The sequence below is a fragment of the Bos grunniens genome, chromosome 7 (genome assembly GCF_055505025.1).
Source record: "Bos grunniens cultivar Pamir isolate PY7600 chromosome 7, Bosgru_T2T1.0, whole genome shotgun sequence".
In the NCBI taxonomy this organism is placed as follows: Eukaryota; Metazoa; Chordata; class Mammalia; order Artiodactyla; family Bovidae; genus Bos; species Bos grunniens.
Window position 1 is genome coordinate 90,887,722 of NC_141171.1, and position 22,750 is coordinate 90,910,471.

A 22,750-nucleotide genomic window follows, 5' to 3' on the forward strand; every position below is an offset into this window, starting at 1 on the left:
TCACAGCAAACTGTGGAATATTCTTAATGAGATGGTAATACCAGACCACCTTATCTGCTTCCTGAGAAGCCTGTGTGCAGGACAAGGAGCAGCAGTTAGAACTGGACATGAAACAATGGACTAGTTCAGAATTGGGAAAGGAGTACGTCAAGGCTGTATATTGTCACCCTGCTTATTTAACTTCTATGGAGAGTGAAGCAAAAGTGAAAGTTGCTCAGTCGTGTTTGACTCTTTGTGACCCCATGGACTATATACAGTCCATGGAATTCTCTAGGCCAGAATACTGGAGTGGGTAGCCTTTTCCTTCTCCAGGGGATCTTTCCAACCCAGGGATCGAACCCAGGTCTCCCACATTGCAGGCAAATTCTTTACCACCTGAGCCACAAGGGAAGCCCAAGGACACTGGAATGGGTAGCCTATCCCTTCTCCAGTGGATCTTCCCGACCTAGGAATTGAATCAGAGTCTCCTGCATTGCAGGTGGATTCTTTACCAACTGAGCTATTGGAAAACATCATGCAAAATGCCAGGCTGGGTGAAGCATAAGCTGGAATCAAGATTGCCAGGAGAAATATCAATAACCTCAGATATGCAGATGACACCACTTTACTGGCAGAATGTGAAGAGGAGCTAAAGAGCCTCTTGATGAAGGTGAAAAAGGAGAATGAAAAAGCTGGCTTAAAGCTCAGCATTCAAAAAACAAAGATCACAGCATCCGGTCCCATCACTTCATGGCAAATAGATGGGGAAAATGTGGAAACAGTATCAGATTTCATTTTCTTGGACTCCAAAGTCCCTGTGGATAGTAACTGCAACCATAAAATTAAAATATGCTTGCTCCTTGTAAGAATAGCTACAACAAACATAGTGTATTAAAAAGCAGAGATATCACTTTGCCGACAAAGGTCAATATAGTCCATATGGTTTTTCCAGTAGTCATGTATGAATGTGAGAGTTGGATCATAAAGACAGCTGAGCAGCAAAGAATTGAAGCTTTTGAATTGTGGTGTTGGAAAAGACTCTTGAGAGTCCCTTGGACTGCAGGGAGATCCAGCCAGTCAATCTAAAGGACGTCATCACTGACTATTCATTGGAAGGATTGATGCTGAAGCTCCAATACTTTGGCCACCTGATGCAAAGAGCCGACTGATTGGGAAAGACCTGGATGCTGGCAAAGATTGAAGGCAGGAAAAGGGGACCACAGAGGATGAGAATGGTGGGATGGCATCACCGACTCAATGGACGTGAGTTTGAGCAAACTCAGGGAGATAGTGAAGGACAGGGAATCCTGGTGTGCTGCGGTTCATGGGGTTGTAAAGAGCTGGACATGACTTAGTGACTGAACAACAGTAGGTAAATCTCCACTTAGGGCAGACATTTTTCCAAAATATTGTTTCACCTATTGAAATAGAAATTTTCATTGGTGAATTCTGGAAGTGAGCTATTGCTAACAGAATGATCTTTAGAATTTTCAATATGTATGAATTGAATCTGTATAAAATTATCTATAATCAATCAGGATCTATAATTATAGTTTATAATGGTGAAATAATGTACAATATGTGTTGGATCTGATTTAATCCTCATTTTTAATTCAGTTCTTTGGATTAGAAGTGTTTCTAATTAACTGAAACTAAATCACAATAGTGACTTAATTTATCACTTATGAAGCCTGTGACACATTTCAGCCAATCGTAAGCACAGACTTTTTTGTAATATTGATTGTTATTTATTTGACTGTGCTGGGTCTTAGTTGTGGCATGCGGGATCTTTAGTTGCTTAGTTGTGGCTTGTGAACTTTTAGTTGTGTCATGTGGGATCTAGTCCCCTGACCGGGGATTGAATCTCCTTCATTGGGAGCACGGAGTCTTAGCCTCTGGCCACCAGGAAGTCCCACAAGCTTAGACTTTTAAAATAGCATGTGAGCGGCCAACAGTGGCTTTAAAATGAATAATAATATATAACATTCTTGTTTATTAAAATCATGTATATTTGTTTCAGGATACTTGGAAATTGTAGAAATAGTAAACATTCCCCACCTATAAAATTTCCATCTTTTACACCTACTTCTATGAGTGTATTTTCTTGCAACCTTCTTCCTCTTCAGTCAGTTCAGTTCAGTCGTTCAGTTGTGTCTGACTCTTTGCGACCCCATGGATTGCAGCATGCCAGGCTTGCATGTCTATCACCAACTCCTGGAGTTTACTCAAACTGATGTCCATTGAGTCAGTGATACCATCCAACCATCTCATCCTCCGTAGTGATACCATCCAACCATCTCATCCTCCGTTGTCCCCTTCTCCTCCCGCCTTCAATCTTTCCCAGCATCAGGGTCTTTTCCAATGAGTCAGGTTTTCACATTAGGTGGCCAAAGTATTGGAGTTTCAGCTTCAGCATCAGTCCTTTCAATGAATATTCAGGGTTGATTTCTTTTAAGGTTGACTGGCTTGATCTCCTTGCAGTCCAAGGGACTCTCTAGAGTCTTCTCCAACGCCACAGTTCTCCTAGATGGAACTGAGAAAGCTGAGCGCATGTACGGAGTGAGGCCAGTGGCTGAGTGGGCAGAAGAGAGCCAGAAAGCAGTGGGTTCAGGGGAGACTTTGAATCCTGGGAGTAGGGTCAGCCCAAGCTTAGCATGAGTATATCCAGTCTCCTTGGCTTCCAAACAGTCAAGAAGGAGTTGGGACTCAAAGCAGAATGGAAGAACAAATAGACCATTCAGTGAAATAGAGCTTTTGGATGGAGAAAAAGGAAATCCTGAATTCAAAAATGAGAAGAGCACACAAGAAAATAAAAATGCATCACAAAGAGGCTTTCTAGAGCCAAAAACAAACAAAACAACCAAATACATAATATATTAGAGGAACTTGGGGAGAGGGTGTTCCCACTGTTGAAATCTGACATTTTCTGAAAATCAGTGCCAAGACACTTCCCCAACAGCAGAGTAAACAGATAAAGAGATGGGCATCTAGGAAAGCAATTAGACACCTAGAAAATGTGTCTAGAAGGTCTACCATGAGACTTATGGTAGTTTCAGAAGAGCAAAAAGGAAGTCAGATAATAATTAAACAAATGAACTCAGTTTCCATAAAATGAAAGCAATGAGTTTGCAGATATTAATCTCACCGAGTTCCAGGCCGGAGAGATGAGGGAAAACACTTAGTATATCATGATAAAATCCCAGAACTCCAGTTATTAATAGAAAATGGTATATGACTTCGGGCAGGAAGAACAAATTCTATAAGGAGAAAAATCTCGTACTGATAAGAGTTCTTTTTTACCATGCTGGAAGCCAGAAGACAATGGAGTCACATCTATTGGTACTTCTTAAAAAGCTTAGAAATATTAATTAATTCATTTATTCTTCACAACAGTCCTGTGAGGTAGGTATCTTAATGTACTTTTCACCAGTGAGAAAACTGGGCTCAGAGGGGTTTAGTAATAGGGCCAGGGTCTCATAGCTAGAAAGTGACAGAGCCAGCTCCAGAGGCACATTGATTTTTTATCACACCAAAGTAAAATTAAGACTTTTACCTAACATCATACTCAAACATATATTTTTGGCATATTAAAACCTTAAAGGGAGAAGGCAATGGCACCCCACTCCAGTACTCTTGCTCAGAAAATCCCATGGATGGAGGAGCCTGGTAGGCTGCAGTCCATGGGGTCACTAAGAGTCGGACATGACTGATCGACTTCACTTTCCCTTTTCACTTTCATGCATTGGAGAAGGAAATGGCAACCCACTCCAGTGTTCTTGCCTGGAGAATCCCAGGGACGGATAAGCCTGGTAGGCTGCAGTCCATGGGGTCACACAGAGTCGGACACGACTGAAGCGACTTGGCAGCAAAGCCTTAAATGTGCATGAAAAGCTTTAAAATTTTTTAAATAAAATATAAGAAAATATCTTTCACCCATAAAATAGTGATTATTATTTTAAACAAGACACAAGATACAAGAAGTACAAACCATAAAGCAGAAGAGATGAAGCTGCCTGGTAGATATTCCTAATATTACTTTATGTACGTTTAAAAAGCATTAAAAAGTAAAAATAGGAGCCACAGATGGAAAGAAGATATTTGCAATACTTATTCCTGACTTTCAAAGGAATGGTATTCCAAATATACAAAGAATCCTACAAAATTAATAATAGGGATATCAGCAACCTGATAGAGATATAGATAAGTGTATGAAAATGCATGTCATAGAAGGGAAAAACTGGCCACTAGCCCAAGAAAAGATGCTTCAACTCGCTTGTAATTCAGAAAAATAAACTTAAAAAAAAAACTCATTGCAATACTATTTCACACTTATCAGACTGGCATATGATTTGAAAATTTTGTTAAAAAATTTAGTGAGAAAGAGAAACAAAGAACTCATATCACTAATGAGAGACTGTGTCAAGTCAGTGATGTACCTCAAAATGTGGAATTCAGGCAAAGTCTTTCATGGGCACAAGGAGATTGGGGCAAGAAGGTTGATGCCAGCATTGTTCATAAGTATGGAAAAATGTCTAATTCCAATAATAAAAGCGTGGATAAGTGATGTGTATGTGGTGGAAAATCTGAATGACCTTTAGTCACATGTGTCACTGTGTAGCTAAATCCCAACAGTATTATGTTAGAGGAAAAGGCAAAACGGGGAAGCATCTGTACAATAGAATTCTATGTGTATAAAGTTTAAAGATATGCCAAATAATATTGTACCTTGTTCATAGGTGCTTAGATAAGTAGTAAAGATATAGCAACATGCAGGATCATGATGACATCAAGTTAAGAGTTTATCTCTGGGATGAGATTACGGTGTCCGGAGATGCACAGGAAATTTAATGTTCTGTTTCATATTTTAAGCTCAGGGAAGGGTTCTTAGCTATTTCTACTGTTACTATCTGTATGTTTTGATAGGCCTGAAAAATTTTACACTTAAAATGAGGGAAAAATTCACTTGTTATATTTTAAAAGCATATGGCAGTAGGCATTTTCCAAAACGATGAATAACATTATAATGAACTTGATTGGATTCATCTTTTAAAAATTAAGGCATCTGTTGAATGGATAAAGAAGCTGTGGTACATATGTACAATGGAATACTGCTCAGCCATAAAAAGACATGCATTTGAATCTGTTCTAATGAGGTGGATGAAACTAGAGCCCATTATATAAAGTGAAGTAAGTCAGAAAGGGAAATATAAATATCGTATATGGAATCTGAAGAGATGACCCTGATGAATTTATTTTCAGGGCAGCAATGGAGAAACAGACATAGAGAACAGACCTATGGACAAGGTGGGAGGAGAGGAGGGAGAAGGGAAGATGTATGGAGAAAGTAACATAGAAATTTACAATGCCATGTGTAAAACGGTAGCCAATGGGAATCTGCTGTATGGCACAGGGAACTCAAACACGGGGCTCTGAGAAAGGCTGAAGGGTGGGGTGGGGAGGGAGAGGGGAGGAAGGTCTGGGAGGGAGGGGACATGGGTGTATTTCTGGCTGATTCTTGTTGATGTGTGACAGAAAACCACAAAATTCTGTAAAGCAATTATCCTCCAATTAAAAAAAAAAAAAAAGCATCTCTCAATTTATTTGCAGTGGAAAAGAATGCCCTGTATAAAGAAATATGTTTTTAAAAGTTAATGTAGAACAGCCTTTATTTTTTTTAAGATAAGTATTATTTTACTTCAAAGGACAACACTGTGATTTAAAGTTAGGTTAAAATCTTGATGGAAAATGTACTCTTGGTTTCAATAACTCCTGATAAATACTCATAGTTTAATCTAAGTAATGCTCTCTTTCTCCAGAGAGACAAATAATAATAAATAACTAAGTGCTTAAAGTGAGAAAAAGTGAAAGTTGCTCAGTCATGTCTGACTGTGATTCCACAGACTGTAGCCTGCCAGGCTCCTCTTCTCCAGGCAAGAATACTGGAGTGGGTTGCCATTTTCTCATCCAGGGGATCTTCCTGACCTGGGATTTAGTGCTTATGTAGTATGATGTGGTTGAATGGGTCACAATGAAAGTTAAAACACAAATAAGATTAGCATTAGATTAGTTTGCTGCATTTCCCTGGGGCCAACTCTGGGAGAGAAGGTTTCTGTGTTAGTCCCAGAACTGTGGAGGGTGTTGAAATGCTTTCTAATTGCCCAGTTAAAGCTTTGTTTATATAGCATTTTTCAAGATTCATGAAACATGTTGAGGTGTCAGATATTCAAGAACTCTGTTATACAAATCATTGAAAGAAAACCTTCCCGGATAGGGAGGTGGGAGGTAGCAGCGGGGGTGTGTTGGACTCTGCTATGCTGTGGACTGTGGCCTGCCAGGAGAGAACAGGTTTATTTTTAAGGTCTCTTTTTGCTTTCCCTCCACCATGCTTCTCCTGTCTGCATCCTAATCCAGGCTCCTGTGTCTTGCTGGGTTACTGTAGGTCATTTTATGTGTTCTTTCTTCTAGACCCGCTTGCAGCCTCCCACCCCAATTCTAGTTGGCCTTCTACTCAGAAACGTACAGTAGTTACTGGTTTCCCACCAGAGCAGATTACTCTGCCTTGTTTTGAAGAGTGCTGACTTTCTCATTCATTTCAGTTTGGACTCTGTTTTCAGGTCAGCTACTCACAGAAGCTGGCTTGTGACAGTTTTCACTGGCCCATAGTAAAATGAAAAAAATATGGAAAATGTGGCTAGAATAGTGCATTCAAATTTCAAGAAATTGAGATTGTTTTTCTTGCTTTTTTTGTGATCAGGTGTTCATTCTTCATCAAATGCTGGTTGTTGATGGCAGAATTTTGGAAAAGATCTTGCTTGGGAAAAGCGTAAGTTGACGAGTTTGATGGTTGCCTTCTTTCCACCTCAACACCTCTCTTAGTTCTCCCCACCACAAAAACACGATAAGACACACACACACACACACACACACACACACACACACACACACACACACACACACTTTGTCTCTCATTTTCTCTTTCACTCACACACACACATACTTTTTTTTTTTCTCAAATTTTGTTTTTGTTTTTGCAGGGCAGGGAAACGATGATCTAGGTCGTTTTACGTAATTCATGCTCAACAGTTGTTTATTCCCACTTCTCTGTCCTTTTTCACAGTCATATTATCTCAAATATCCTCCTGCTACTTCAGTACAAATTCTACACTTCCTGTAATGCTCAGATCAACTCGCCTCTCCTTCAGCTAATTTCCGTAATCACTGTGACAGTTTTATCACTTTATTTATTGGTATGAGTATTGGTTGACGTAAGAATTTTGTTTTTTTGATGCCTGTGAAAGAAAGAACTTTAGCATTTCGTTAATACTAGGGAGATTTGGTAAGGCCATAAAAATTCATATAAAATGGTTCCTATTAGTCCTAAATCTGTTGTATATGGTAGAGTCTTAATGTAATAGTTATGAATAGCATACAGTGACTCTTCACCAGGTATTTCCAGCATTCTGCTTTGCAGGTCTCCTGGTGTTAGGTGTATCCGTGTGACTGATTTTGGCCACTGAGATGTGAATGAAAGTGGAGTGTTACTCCCAGATGGAAGCTTTTGAGCAACTATAGCAATATTCCAGTTGGCAGGTGATCTTTAGCTTGGCTTCTAGGGGCTTCCCTGGTGGCTCAGACAGTAAAGAATCTGCCTGCAATGCAGGAGACCTGGATTTGATCCCAGGGTTGGGAAGATCCTCTAGAGAAGAAAATGGCAACCCACTCCAGTATTCTTGCCTGGAGAATCCCACAGACAGCCTCCATGGGGTCACAAAGAGTTGGACATGACTAAGTGACTAATGCTTTCACTTTTTTGAGTCCTAGAGTGAGTATGATGTGAAAGAGAGCCCCAAAGAACCTTCAATGGACTTGCAGTGTGAGCAAGAAATAAACTTTTGTTTCTTAAACCACTGAGATTTTGGAGGTTGTAGATAATATTAATAACAGCACAACTTAATCTATTGATACAAATATACATTTTACAAAAATAAAATTTCTAACTTTATTGATAATTTAAAAATTTATCATTTACAATGTTAAATATCTACCATTTCAATATATTCTATTTCTTATATTTAAAATAGAAGTGAATATTGACACCTGAATCATTTTAATGAGATAAATACCAAAGTCTCAGGATCTCATAGTATCATTCAGAAACATGTAGAATGGATTTTAAAATGTACAGTGGAACACTGAAAGTGGCAAATTGGCAACTAAAATACAGATGAGGAAGAAGATTCATATGTAGATTAAAATATTAAGAGCAAAGCAAGAATCTGGTAAGATCTCAAAAAGGAGTCTTGACCCTTGAGAAATAATTTCCCTTGATTCTTCAAGATGGTTGTGTTTGTAACCACAAAGGTCAGTAAGCGACTGACTCAACTTTTAGACCTAAATTAACTTCTGAGTGCGGTTTTGGGCGCCTGCCACAAAGATTGTTGGGAGCTTGGCGCCATCTTCTGGTCAAATGCTAACTTTTCAGATTCAAAACCTTTTTTGACTTTTCAGTAACTACTTTGATTATAATTTCTAGTAAATACCATTAAGTAGTAAAATTTTTCAAATATAAATTTCAGGAACTTATGCATATAAAATGAATGTATGTCTGTACAGTTTTAAGCTACCTATATTTATATGACAGTTGCAATTTTGATTTTTTTTTAAAATTTTACTTGTTTTTGAGAACATTACACAAATAAAACTGTCACCTTTTTCTTAATATAAAGAAGAATGTTTTCCAAGGAGAATTTAGATTTATCTGAATAAATTATAGATTTATTCAGATATAATTGAATAAATTATAGATTTATTCAATAATACTTAAATTTATATTTTCACATTTCTATAAAAACTTGATCTAGAGGTGGTGTGTGTGTTTAATTTCAGAAACGATTTTTAAAATACAAGAAGGAGAAAGGGAAGGAAGCTGTAAATAACTGTAATAGCTGTAAATTTATCTGTGTTGTATTCAGCCTTGTGCTGGGTGCTTTTAGAAGGTGGTCTCATTTTCTTCCCACCACCCTGCCTTTGAGTAGGCAGTGTTGCCTTAGTTTTACTGCTCAAGAAATAAGTCTAAAAGGTTATGGACATAAATGCTGATGTTTGGGGAGAAAGCAACTTTATTTTACTAGAATGATTGCTATTGCTCATTTATTAAGCTGTTCCAGGAACACTGAATCGACAGGTTCTTTTCAATCTTTTCTTTTGTTGTTGTTGGAACTGATTTTTGTCATTGTTAATTAGATGCAGTAGATGTCTGATATAATTCCATTTTTAGGATAGTGAAGGGCACAGAGGTGTCTGTGTTCTTTCCTGTTACGCTTTGGTCACCGCTGTCTCCAGGGTCCAGAGGAAGCAGCAGCCTTAAGTGTAAAGTAGGCATTCAATTTCTGTTTCAACAGAAAGAGAAAAGAAAGGGAGAAATTTAGAGAGAGAAAGGAAAAGAAGGGAAGACAGGAAGGGAGAGGAGCTAATCCTCTCAGTTCAGTTCAGTCACTCAGTCATGTCTGACTCTTTGCGACCCCATGGACTGCAGCACGCCAGGCCTCCCTGTCCATCACTAACTCCCCGAGTTTACAGAAACTCATGTCCATTGAGTCAGTGATGCCATCCAGCCATCTCATCCTCTGTCGTCCCCTTCTCCACTTGCCCTCAATCTTTCCCAGCATCAGGGTCTTTTCAGATGAGTCAGTTCGTCGCATCAGGTGGACTGAGTGTTGGAGTTTCAGCTTCAACATCAGTCCTTCCAATGAATACCCAGGACTTCTCTCCTTTAGGATGGACTGGTTGGATCTATTTGCAGTCCAAGGGACTCTCAAGAGTCTTCTCCAACTACTTAGCACATAAAAGGCCAAGTACGGGTGTTGTGGACTTCGGATGGTGGAAGGTTAGCACTCACTGTAATTTTCTATACGCCATGCATGATTAAAGGGTCCCCTGGTGATGACACCACCCTTATGGCAGAAAGTGAAGAGGAACTAAAAAGCCTCTTAATGAAAGTGAAAGTGGAGAGTGAAAAAGTTGGCTTAAAGCTCAACATTCAGAAAACGAAGATCATGGCATCCGGTCCCATCACTTCATGGGAAATATATGGGGAAACAGTGGAAACAGTGTCAGACTTTATTTTTTTGGGCTTCAAAGTCACTGCAGATGGTGACTGCAGCCATGAATTAAAAGACACTTACTCCTTGGAAAATCCCATGGACGGAGGAGCCTGTTAGGCTGCAATCCATGAGGTCGCTGAGTCAGACACGACTGAGCGACTTCAATTTCACTTTTCACTTTCATGCATTGGAGAAGGAAATGGACGCCTACTCCCAGGAGAATCCCAGGGACGGGGGAGCCTGGTGGGCTGCCGTCTATGGGGTCGTACAGAGTCGGACACGACTGAAGTGACTCCTTGAAAGGAAAGTTATGACCAACCTAGATAGCATATTGAAAAGCAGAGACATTACTTTGCCAACAAAGGTTCGTCTAGTCAAGGCTATGGTTTTTCCTGTGGTCATGTATGGATGTGAGAGTTGGACTGTGAAGAAGGCTGAGTGCCAAAGAATTGATGCTTTTGAATTGTGGTGTTGGAGAAGACTCTTGAGAGTCCCTTGGACTGCAAGGAGATCCAACCAGTCCATTCTGAAGGAGATCAGCCCTGGGATTTCTTTGGAAGGAATGATGCTAAAGCTGAAACTCCGGTACTTTGGCCACCTCATGCAAAGAGGTGACTCATTGGAAAAGACTCTGATGCTGGGAGGGATTGGGGGCAGGAGGAGAAGGGGATAACAGAGGATGAGATGGCTGGATGGCATCACTGACTTGATGGACGTGAGTCTGGGTGAACTCTGGGAGTTGGTGATGGATGGGGAGGCCTTGCGTGCTGCGATTCATGGGGTCGCAAAGAGTCGTACATGACTGAGTGACTGAACTGAACTGAACTGGTGGCTCATTAGGTCAAGAATCCAGCTGCAATGCAGGAGACCCAGGTTCGATCCCTGGGTTGGGAAGATCCCCTGGAAAAGGAAATGGCAACCCACTCCAGTATTCTTGCTTGGGAAATCCCATGGACAGAGGAGCCTGTCAGGCGATGGTCCACGGGATCTTAAGAGTTGAAAACGATTTAGGGACTAAAGCTACTACTACTATGCACTGTTAAGCACATTATACCCGTAATTTCATTAGTCCTAAAGCTAACCAAGTGAGCTCTTTATTATTGTTTTCAATTCCACAAATGAGAAAATTATACTTAGTGTGGTTAAGTATTTTACCCAAGGTCACATAGCTCACAGTCAAGACTTAAATCTTTATCTGACTTATAAGACTTATTTTTAAATGGACTATTTACTCATTCATTTAGCAAACATTTACTGGTGTGTCACTCTTGTCAGATAATCTCATATCTTCATATGTAATATGTTTCACCTAATTTGAACAAATCAAATTCTAGATTTTAGCCCTCGATTTTTCTTTTCCTGGGTCTCCATTTCCTCTGAAAATAATCAATATAGTTAATAAAATCAGAAAATTGGGAGTCATCCTTAAACCAATACAATATTGTAAAGTAAAAAATAAATAAATTAAAAAAATAAAATAAAATAAATAAATAATTAAAAATAAATAAATAAAAACTCTCAAACCCTAATCTCATGTTTTACAAGATTTTGTAAGGCCTGCCCCCTACCCCATCTCTACCTTCATTTCTTTCTTGATGCTTATCTGCTAGTCATGCAGGCATTCTAGAAATTTTGAGAACAAATCAAGCTTTTTCTTACAAAAGGATTTGGTATGTGACATCATCTTTCTGAAATGCTTCCTTTATCATTTCTCTCAGGTCTCAATTTAAATGAAGCCTCTGCAAAGAAATTTGATCCTGACAAACCATAATTTAAGCTTTTCTTTTTTAAAATTTCTGAGTAGATCCTTTGTTATTCTATCATAACACTTTTCTCATTTTCTTCTTAGTACTTGAAATAGTATAGAATTATTTTTACTTTGTTTTCTTGTTAAGTGCATCTCCATAATAAACTGTAAGGTCTTCTCATCTTTAAATTTGTCTGTCTGGTTCTTGCTGCAAACCTGTGAGCACTGGACTGAGTACCTAGATGGTATTTGATGAATATTGGCTTAATCAACAAATAAACAGTTTTTGGTGGAACTTCTTGCATCCTGTCTGTGCATTCAGAATGCTTCTCTGAGGCCCATAATGATACCTATTTTATGAACAGGAACACTTGTTCTACCAGGATTTTGTCTTCAGCCTCTTCTGTTTTCTCTCACAGATCTCCATGGATTAGAATCTCCTAAACCTAACCCTTTAGCTGGGACATTTCTTTTAATTTTAGGCTGCTATTACTGTGAGTCTTCTGAATACAAGTAACTTAAACGTAATGTTTTATCAAAGCCAACTAGTTATTTTCTTCCCATATTTCTTTCTTCTTATAAATCAAGATCGACATCCACAGCATTCACACAGTCCACCAGGCTAGCAATGTGAGTCCTCTGGAGTATTGGTCTAGTTCATCCCATATCTGATCAAGGAAGTCTAGTCCATTTTAGCTCAGATGTGTCTCCCGGTCTGATTGCTTATCTCATCTTTGCTGCCTGTGCCGAAACACATGTCACACTCCATCTCAGAGACCTTTTGTCCCTTTACTGTCCACAGGATAAATTCTAACCATCTTTCCATCAGTGCGCCAAGCCGTACTTTACCCTTTAAGAATTAGCCCACGTCTGTGTGAAGCTCCTTAGTCACTTTCTCTTCTGATATCCCACTCTGCATTGTGTACACATTTAATTGAGCACTTCTCATGTTGAATTGTCATCTGTCCATTGAATTTTGGATTTTTTAAAAAAAATATTGTATTGGGTCTTAGGTGTGGCATGTAGGATCTTCCCTGTGGCAAATGGCCTTCTTGCTAGATGTGGCACATGGGGTCTAGAGCGTGCTGGCTCGATAGTTGTGCCACATGGGTTTAGCTGCCCTGTGGCAGGTGGGATCTTAGTTCCCCGACCAGGGATCAAACCCACATCCCCTCCACTGGAAGGTGAATTCTTAACCGCTGGACCACCAGGGAAGTTCCAGATTTTGAACTTTGAGAAGACAGTGTCTGGCCATCTCCATCTAAGCAAGTTGCTTTTGCAGAGTTTCAGTTGGTGTTTAATGTCTATTTTCAAGACAAATGATGATCAGAGAGGTCGAATGGGTACCCCACTCTTATGGCAGAAAGCAAAGGAAAACTAAAGAGCCTCTTGATGGAAGTGAAAGAGGACAGTTTAAAACCTGGCTTAAAACTCAACTTTTAGAAAATTAAGGTCATGGCATCTGGTCTCATCACTTCATGGAAAATAGATGGGGAACTAATGGAGACAGTGACAGACTTCATTTTTTGGGGCTCCAAAATCACTGCAGATGGTGACTGCAGCCATGAAATTAAAAGATGTTTGCTCCTTGGTGGAAAAGCTATGACCAACCTAGACAGAATATTAAAAAGCAAAGACATTACTTTGCCAACAAAGATCCATCTAATCAAAGCTTTGGTTTTTCCAGTAGTCATGTATGGATGTGAGAGTTGGACCATAAAGAAAGCTGAGTGCCAAAGAATTGACGCTTTTGAACTGTGGTGTTGGAGAAGACTCTTGAGAGTCCCTTGGATGGCAAGGAGATCCAACCAGTCCATTCTAAAGGAAATCAGTCCTGAATATTCATTGGAAGGACTGATGCTGAGGCTGAAACTCCAATACTTTGGACACCTTATGCAAAGAACTGACTCATTTGAAAAGACCCTGATGCTGGGAAAGATTGAAGTCAGGAGGAGAAGGGGATGACAGAGGATGAGATGGTTGGATGGTATCACCGACTCGATGAACATGAGTTTGAGTAGGCTCCAGGAGTTGGTGATGGACAGGGAGGCCTGGTGTGCTGCAATTCATGGGGTCACAAAGAGTCGGACATAACAGAGTGACTGAACTGACTGAAGGTAACATGCCTCTTTCTGGAAGGTTGAACTTAGGTCCTCTAATGCTTTTGGCTCCTGTAGTGTCGGCATAAAGAGGCACTTTGAGGAGAAGACTACATCTTTTTGTAACCTACAGCCTTTCTTCCCTATTTATTCATCCCACATAAATTTACAGTCTAAAGAAAAATACCATGATCATTTTGCAAAAATAGGCCAAGATTAACCCCACTCTGCAACCAATTCACCTAAGTCCCTTCTATAAAATGACATTCTGTACTTGCTTATTTAGATTGCATTACGTAGACTTCATAGCTAATATAAATATGCAGATTAGCACAATGCACTTACAACTGATGAAAAGCTGTCTGTATTTACTAATTTATGTATTTTTTGGTATTCATTAGATATGAGATTACTCTGAAAAAAGAACAGGTTAATGAGATGAACTCTAATAGCTTTTGAACAGGTCTGAGATCATTCGTATGACTTGCATTTTCATATGCATGTTCATTTAATAACTCATTAGTAACTACAGCATAGATCAGTATACTAAAATGGAAGTACACTATTTTCAAAACAATAGGGCAGTTTTTGTGTTAGATTGGTTATTAAATATTATCATATGAAATCTTACAAATTGATTGTTCTCTCCCATGGGATTTTTATAAATGTTTGTTAAATATCTTCATAGTCTGAAACAGAGGTTGGCAAATTATAGCCAATGGACCAAATACAGCCTACCTCCTATGTTTGTATGGCTGCAAACAAAGAATAGTTTTAGCATTCTTGCTACTGTTAAGTCGCTTCAGTCGTGTCCAACTCTGTGCGACCCCATAGACGGCCGCCCACCAGGCTCCCCCGTTCCTGGGATTCTCCAGGCAAGAGTACTGGAGGGGGGTGCCATTGCCTTCTTAAGTCATTTGCATTCTTAAGTGGTTGAAAAAAGTCAAAAGAGAAATGATATTTTTTAACACATGAGAATCATATGAAATTCACATTTGAGTGTCCCTAAAGTTTCATTGAGACACAGTCATGCAACTTTGTCTATGTATGGCTGCTTTTGTGCTATAACTGCCCAGTTGAGCGGCTGCAACAGAACTGTAATGGCCTACAAAGCCTAGAATGTTTACTCTTTGGACCTTTACAGAAAACCTTTGCCTTCTTCTGGTCTGAAATAGAGCAGAGACTCCCCAGATCCCTTCAGGTGCCACCCATCCCTGGAGTGCAAAATCCTTGCCTCTGTCTGAGGGCTTTCTCTGGGCCTGAGCGCCCTCACCTGGGTTCTCAGCAGGTTGGAAGCAGCCACAGATAGCTAACTTGAGGGAGTTGTTTTGTCTGAGTGAGTATTGATGGATGCACACCCAGGTTCCCTTGTCCCTTGTTGGGCATATTCAACAGTGTTAGAGTCCTCTTTGGTTGCCCACAGTGCAAACTGCCTCAGTACAGCACCCTTCACTGCCTTCCGCTCCACACTGTTTCCTCGAAATCTTCTACATCAACTACGTGTACTAGAATCCTTGTTGCAGAGTGTGCTTCTGGGGGAAAATCCAAACCAAGACAAATGTGAATTATTCCTGTATATATATTATTTAGGGTGTCACTTTGATATATAAGCTGCTCAGGTGTGATGAAAAATTTATAACCAAACATTTGGGTCATTTTTTTCCTTACTACTAAAGGAAAGGCAGGTTTTATTAATTGATAGTTTTATTCTATATGACATTTATCGGCCAAATTTATCCTGAAAGATGCAGTTTGATAATTTTCTCATATTTTTGAACATAAATGTCTGTTCCAGGACAGTGATTCTTGAAGTATCAAATTAATCTTTCATATGGCCAAATCTTTCTTTCATCTTTTGTTAAATTTATATTTTCTCCTTTTATACTAATAAAACTTTCCTGCTTCCTCTTCAGAAAACTTCAGCCTAAATTTTATTTTGCATCAATACTAGATGGAAAAGCAAGCTCAGTATTAGAGGTAGCCAAGATAATATTTTCTATATGATAATTAGCTATGGGCTTCCCTGGTGGCTCAGCTGTAAAGAATCTGCCTGCAATGCGGGAGACCTGGGTTTCACAATTAAAAAACAATGTATTTCATAACTCTGAAAAATGTCTATATTTTGTTCTTAGTATACCCTTCATATTTTTTCTCCTATTGGTTAGTTAAAATTAATTAAATATTGTCATACCTAAACCTTTGCTAGTTACCATTTAAGATTCTGTAGGTGTCTGTTGCTTGAGTAAAACTTTAATGTTACTACTTAAATTACATTGCCTGATTTTTTATTTGCTTAATGAATATAAAATTTGATATTGCTAAACTGTTTCAAGGAATGCAATATACATTTAATAGATTTAATTAAAAAACCCTGAGGAATAGAATATTTATTTTGTTTTCACTACATTAATGTTTTATTGTTTAAACAATTATACTGATTCAAATTACTTGGATATTATCCAGTTTTTGCTTCTTTTTTGTGTATATGTTAATGCAGTGTATTGTTTAACAATTTTGGAGACATGATTATATGAGAAAAAGTTACATTTTGCATTTAAAATTACAGCCGTTTGTGTAAAGAGAGATACTCACATATATTTGTATGAATAATTACCTAGGATATGTTTAAAACAATACAGAGGAAACTAGTAGGCGTGCTTTTCTTGCAGAATGGGAGTGGGAGACCAGAATCAGAGGTGAGAGAGAGACTTTTCACTGTATGCTTTTGACACTATTTGTGAAGTTTTTTGGACCATTTATATGAATAACTAAAAAAGGAAGTTCAAAAGAAATGAAAGAAGGGAGAAGGGAAGGGAGAAGGCAAATAAGGGGATTCTGGTGTTAGAGGTACCCAGGTTTGAATACCAGTTCAGCCACTTACTGACCATATGATTTCATTGACATCACTTAATCTCTCTGATCTATAAAGTGCAGATGATACAATTATAATACACATATAGGACACTTTGCATACTGCCTGGTACCTAGTAAGCCTCCAATAAATGGTTATGTGACCATATGCATTATTAATGTTTAAAATAATCATCTCCCCTGACATCTACACAGAGTAGGTTTTCATTTACCCACTCACTCAACACATGTTTTCTGAGTATTCTTTTGTTGACAGGGACAGTAACCTGCCTGGGAAGTCACACTACATCACTTCTGCCTACTCCGTTGGTCCTAAGATTCAAGGGGAGGGGCTCCAGACTAAGTTTCAGTGGGAGGAGTCTAAGAATTTATTGTCATTGTCAGTCTACCTCAGTCTGCTTTCTGATGGCAGATTATTTACATCCTTCTCACTTGCAAAAACATGTGCCCCTTGCAGAGTTTTCCAAAGTGTCCTTCTACTATAGCATCAGTTCATAATCCAGGATTTCTTTAACTACATTGGATCCAGGTGTGGTTGAAGAGCCTCACATGTGGTAACTTGGGTACAGTTTCTTGCATTCAGAGCCATTTATTCTGAAGACCTGTTCATTGAAGAGACTGGTTAACTGTCCTTCTTCCCCAATTTAACATCCCCACTGTTAACATTGTGGGAGAAATATCAATAACCTCAGATATGCAGATGACACCACACTTATGGTAGAAAGCGAAGAACTAAAGAGCCTCTTGATGAAAGTGAAAGAGGACAAAGTGAAAAGGTTGGCTTAAAACTCAACATTCAGAAAACTAAGATCATGGCATCCGGTCCCATCACTTCATGGCAAATAGATGGGGAAATAATGGAAACAGTGACAAACTTTATTTTTTTGGGCTTCAAACTCACTGCAGATGGTGACTGCAGCCATGAAATTAAAAGAGGCTTGTTCCTTGGATGAAAAGTTATGACCAACTTAGACAGCATATTACAAAAAGATCTGTCTAATCAAAGCTATGGTTTTTCTAGTAGTCATGTATGGATGCGAGAGTTGAATTATAAAAACTGAGTGCCAAAAAAAATAAATAAATAAATAAAAACTGAGTGCCGAAGAATTGATGCTTTTGAACTGTGGTGTTGGAGAAGATTCTTGAGAGTTCCTTGGACTGCAAGGAGATCCAGTCAGTCAATCCTAAAGGAAATCAGTCCTGAATATTCATTGCAAGGACTGATAACTGAAGCTGAAACTCCAATACTTTGGCTGCCTGATGTGAAGAACTGACTCATTGGAAAAGAATCTGATGCTGGCAGATTGAAAGTGGGAGGAGAAGGGGATGACAGAAGATGAGATGGTTGGATGGCATCATTGACTCAATGGACATGAGTTTGAGCAAGCTCCAGGAGTTGGTGATGGACAGGGAGGCCTGGAGTGCTACAGTCCATGAGGTGGCAAAGGGTTGGACATGACTGAGCGACTGAACTGAACTGAACATCCCCACTCCCATGCATACCTTGGTGAGATGGAGATAGGATGGATCACTGCAGAAGCTGTCCTACTAAAAAGGGGGAGAACGGAAGGCTTGTACCACTAAGTGATTATGATTGATAAAACAAAACCCCTCTCCATGTCCTAATCCCCAGAATCTGAATATTTTGCCTTCCATAGCCAAGCGGACTTTGCAGGTGTGTTTAAGGTTAAAGGACTTGAAATGGGAAGATTATTCTACATTGTCCAGATCACCTGCGTCCTTAAAAGTAGAAGAGGAAGGCAGAAGAGTGAGTCAGAGAAAGGCTGCTGCTGGCTGTGAAGGCGGAGAATGGAGACTATGAGCTGAGGAATGTCAGAAATGGCTGGAAATGGACGGAAATGGCCTCAGTTTATAGTCAGGAAGAAAATAGGAAACTCATTCCTATAATCTCAAGCTATTGAATTTTGCCAAAGACCAGAATGAGCAGATAACAGATTCTGTCTTAGAGCCTCCAGAGAACACTGCCAGTACCTTGGCTTTTTTTTTTTTTTAATTTTATTTAATTTAACTTTACAATATTGTATTGGTTTTGCCATATATCAAAATGAATCTGCCACAGGTATACATGTGTTCCCCATCCTGAACTCTCCTCCCTCCTCCCTCCCCATACCATCCCTCTGGGTCATCCCAGTGCACCAGCCCCAAGCATCCAGTATCGTGCATTGAACCTGGACTGGAGACTCGTTTCATATATGATATTATACATATTTCAATGCCATTCTCCCAAATCATCCCATCCTCTCCCTCTCCCACAGAGTCCAAAAGACTGTTCTATACATCAGTGTCTCTTTTGCTGTCTCGTATACAGGGTTATTGTTACCATCTTTCTAAATTCCATTTATATGCGTTAGTATACTGTATTGGTGTTTTTCTTTCTGGCTTACTTCACTCTGTATAATAGGCTCCAGTTTCATCCACCTCATTAGAACTGATTCAAATGAATTCTTTTTAATGGCTGAGTAATACTCCATTGTGTATTTGGGCTTTCATCTGGTGAAACTTGTACCTGATTTCTGATCTCTAACATCATAAATTTGTGTTGTTTTAATCCACTGAATTTGGGGTATTTTGTTATGGCATCAGTGGGAAACGAGTCTCCTGATCCATAGCAATTCTGAAATGCATTCTGGCACAGGCTGCCACCAGTTCCTTGATCAGGCCCTGGTGATGCCCTGGTTATATGTCTCTAAGCTCTTGGCTCCATATCCTAGGATCTTTGGGTCTACCCTCTGTATTATCCTTCCTCGTCCATGTAGTAGTTGGGCAGACTAACTTTGCAGACGGCTTTCCACCCTCTGCAGAATTGGTGACACCATGGATCTTCCTTGTCCCCTTTAGTTTGAGCCAATGGTGCTCCTGTTGGTACAATTTTCTTGAAAGTTTTGTGAGTTTTCTATGAGTCCTGTTGGGGTTTACTGCATTAGATAAAAACCACACCCACAAGTCTCTTCAAGACAGATCTCTCTGGGTTGGCTGATAGGGTGCTATGAGACAAAGCCCTTACTAGTCACAGAAGCCAGTTGGAATGGTGGAAAGGATTAGTTTTTCTAAAGACTTAAAAAAAGTTTCATAGTCACATCCTTAAATAATCTTTATGCTACTTTGACGACCTCTTGCCTGGAGAGGTTGGGAATGACTTTGGTGCTTTCTGTGGCTTTTCCTTCTGAATTAATTTATAGCAAATATTCTTGTCTGCTCTTGCCTGCTTGCTCATTACAAATACAGAATAATGCAGTTTTTCTCACTTTTTAACACATATCAGAATCACTTGGGGCTGATGCCTGGGCCTTATATACAGAAATGCTAATGAGCTCTTCTAGGATGTAGTCTGGACAGTAGGAATTTTAAAAGCTCCCCACATGATTCTAACAAGGATTCAAGATGGAGAACAGTTGCCTTTAAACAACACTGTGCTATTGCTTACAGTCAAAGTGAGCTTTCAGTTCAGATCAGTTCAGTCGCTCAGTCATGTCCAACTGTTTGCGACCCCATGAATTGCAGCATGCCAGCCTCCCTGTCCATCACCAACTCCCGGGGTTCACTCAAACGCACGTCCATCGAGTCGGTGATGCCATCCAGCCATCTCATCCTCTGTCGTCCCCTTCTCCTCCTGCCCCCAATCCCTCCCAGCATCAGAGTCTTTTCCAATGAGTCAACTCTTTGCATGATATGGCCAAAGTACTGAAGTTTCAGCTTTAGCATTATTCCTTCCAAAGAACACCCAGGACTGATCTCCTTTACAATGGACTGGTTGGATCTCCTTGCAGTCCAAGGGACTCTGAAGAGTGTTCTCTCTCAACACCACAGTTCAAAAGCATCAATTCTTCAGCACTCAGCTTTCTTCACAGTCCAACTCTCACATCCATACATGACTACTGGAAAAACCATAGCCTTGACTAGATGGACCTTTGTTGGCAAAGTAATGTCTCTGCTTTTTAATATGCTATCTAGGTTGGTCATAACTTTCCTTCCAAGGAGTAAGCGTCTTTTAATTTCATGGCTGCAATAACCATCTGAAGTGATTTTGGAGCCCCCCAAAATAAAGTCAGCCACTGTTTCCACTGTTTCCCCATCTATTTCCCATGAAGTGATGGGACCGGATGCCATGATGTTCATTTTCTGAATGTTGAGCTTTAAGCCAACTTTTTCACTCTCCTCTTTCACTTTCATCAAGAGGCTTTTTAGTTCCTCTTCACTTTCTGCCATAAGGATGGTGTCATCTGCATATCTGAGGTTATTGATATTTCTTCCAGCAATCTTGATTGCAGCTTATGCTTCTTCCAGCCCAGCGTTTCTCATGATGTACTCTGCATAGAAGTTAAATAAGCAGGGTGACAATAGTGAGCTTTAAAGCGTATTTATTTTGTCTTGAATTCCTAAACTTTTTTTTTCCCCTATAGGAATTTCCTAAAGAATCAAATATGTGATAAAGGAGCATTTTTAGGTCTCCGTGTTTTAGTAAATTGTGAAGTTCAGAGTAAAAAGCCCATATACTTAGCTTTTCAATTTTATAAAATAATTTTGACACAAACCAGAAATTTTACAGCCGTCCTAAGAATTAGTGTGAATAGATGCTTTCAAATAACTCTATGGAAATATTGTTTTTATTTCATAGTTTCTCAGTCTAACTACTATATTAGGCACTTTGAAAATGATGATCAATTCCCTTGTAAACTACTTAGATAGAACACTATATTTTATAAGAACAAAATACCGTGAACAGGAAGACATCCCCTGCTCCCTGCAAATTAATGTGTCTACAGTTGCCCATGGTGCTATGTGTGGCTTTAAATGTAGAATATTCTGGTTCGTTGCATGCACTCTTTGTGAGCAACGTCTTTTTAAAACTGATTTTGGTTTGCGTTAGAAGGAACACTTTTCTTGTTCGGCAGCTGGTATGAATTTAATTATTGAAAATAAATATGATCTAATGTTTCATTGAGCTTTCTGAATAACAGGATAATTTGGTCAGCACTGCTATCTGAAAGGGCCTGGAAGAAAGCCAAATCTCTAGAAGCAACTGCTCTGGTGAGGAGGAAATTATCAGCAAATTCACGTGATTTATGCCATTTAACATACAATTAAAAGCTGGTATGGATTTGCTTGATACTCTAAATGCTTCTTTATCTTGCAACTTGGTGACAGAGAAATGTTATAAAAGGGAAATAGCTGCTGATGTATGTTCTACATTTAACATGTGGTTTCATAACTGAAGCTACTGTCCCTGAGTAGAACTGCTGCTTACAGTGGCAGCTGGATTGGAAGGTGCAAGACCAGGAGCATTTGCAATGTGAATTTGTTCTTGGGGCTGAAAGTGCATAGGCAGCGAAGAGAAACAGGGTTTGAAACGCAGAGAACCAGAGACCAGGCATAAATAAAAGAAACTTAATGAGAAGCCTTGTCAAATTAAAAAAAAATCCCCCCAATTTTCTCAATTCCATATTAGGTGATGTTGTGAAAGAAACTTTTAGAATCTGTTTTAATAAAAACAAAAAATCTGCCAACTGTGTTAGAAGAAAGACTGAATTACTTTTCTATTCCCTCTTTAGAAAATATGAGCTGTTGTCATTTAAAGAGATGGTCAATGTGTATACAGATTAAAACAATGTAGAAATCAGTCTTAAAACTCTGGCAGATATGCCATAGAGATAGGTATCAAAAAGTATATGTACAGATATAGATAGGTTAACAGTAGCAACAGAAAGATTTTTTTAAATACCTTGGAATAAATATAACTAGAAATGAGCAGAACCTTCTTGAAGAAAATGTTATATCTTTATCTCTATGTCCGTAAAAGATGACTTAAATAAATCACATACTTATCTTGGGATAAAAAGCTTAAATTTGTAAAGCAGTCAATTCCATTTAGATTAATGTATACATTTATTGAGATACAAATAAAAATATGGGAAAGACTCAAAAAAATGTGT

General features: G+C 39.1%; 1 protein-coding gene across 44 annotated transcripts in view; it reads left to right on the top strand.

Moving 5' to 3' along the window:
• The window catches only part of LOC147369959 (uncharacterized), a 650,726-nt gene that overhangs the window by 192,648 nt on the left and 435,328 nt on the right, over positions 1-22,750 (top strand). For 42 of the 44 annotated variants that reach the window (XR_015168204.1, XR_015168210.1, XR_015168215.1 and 39 more), the window contains one exon: positions 6,734-6,802. The exons of the other annotated variants lie outside the window; for them this stretch is intronic. Coding sequence is in view for 7 of the 42 variants with exons in the window: in XM_086413067.1 (XP_086269193.1) it covers positions 6,734-6,802 (69 nt within the window). In the remaining 35 variants the exon portion in view is untranslated. The remainder of the gene's footprint in view (positions 1-6,733; positions 6,803-22,750) is intronic. 44 annotated transcript variants of the gene reach the window in all.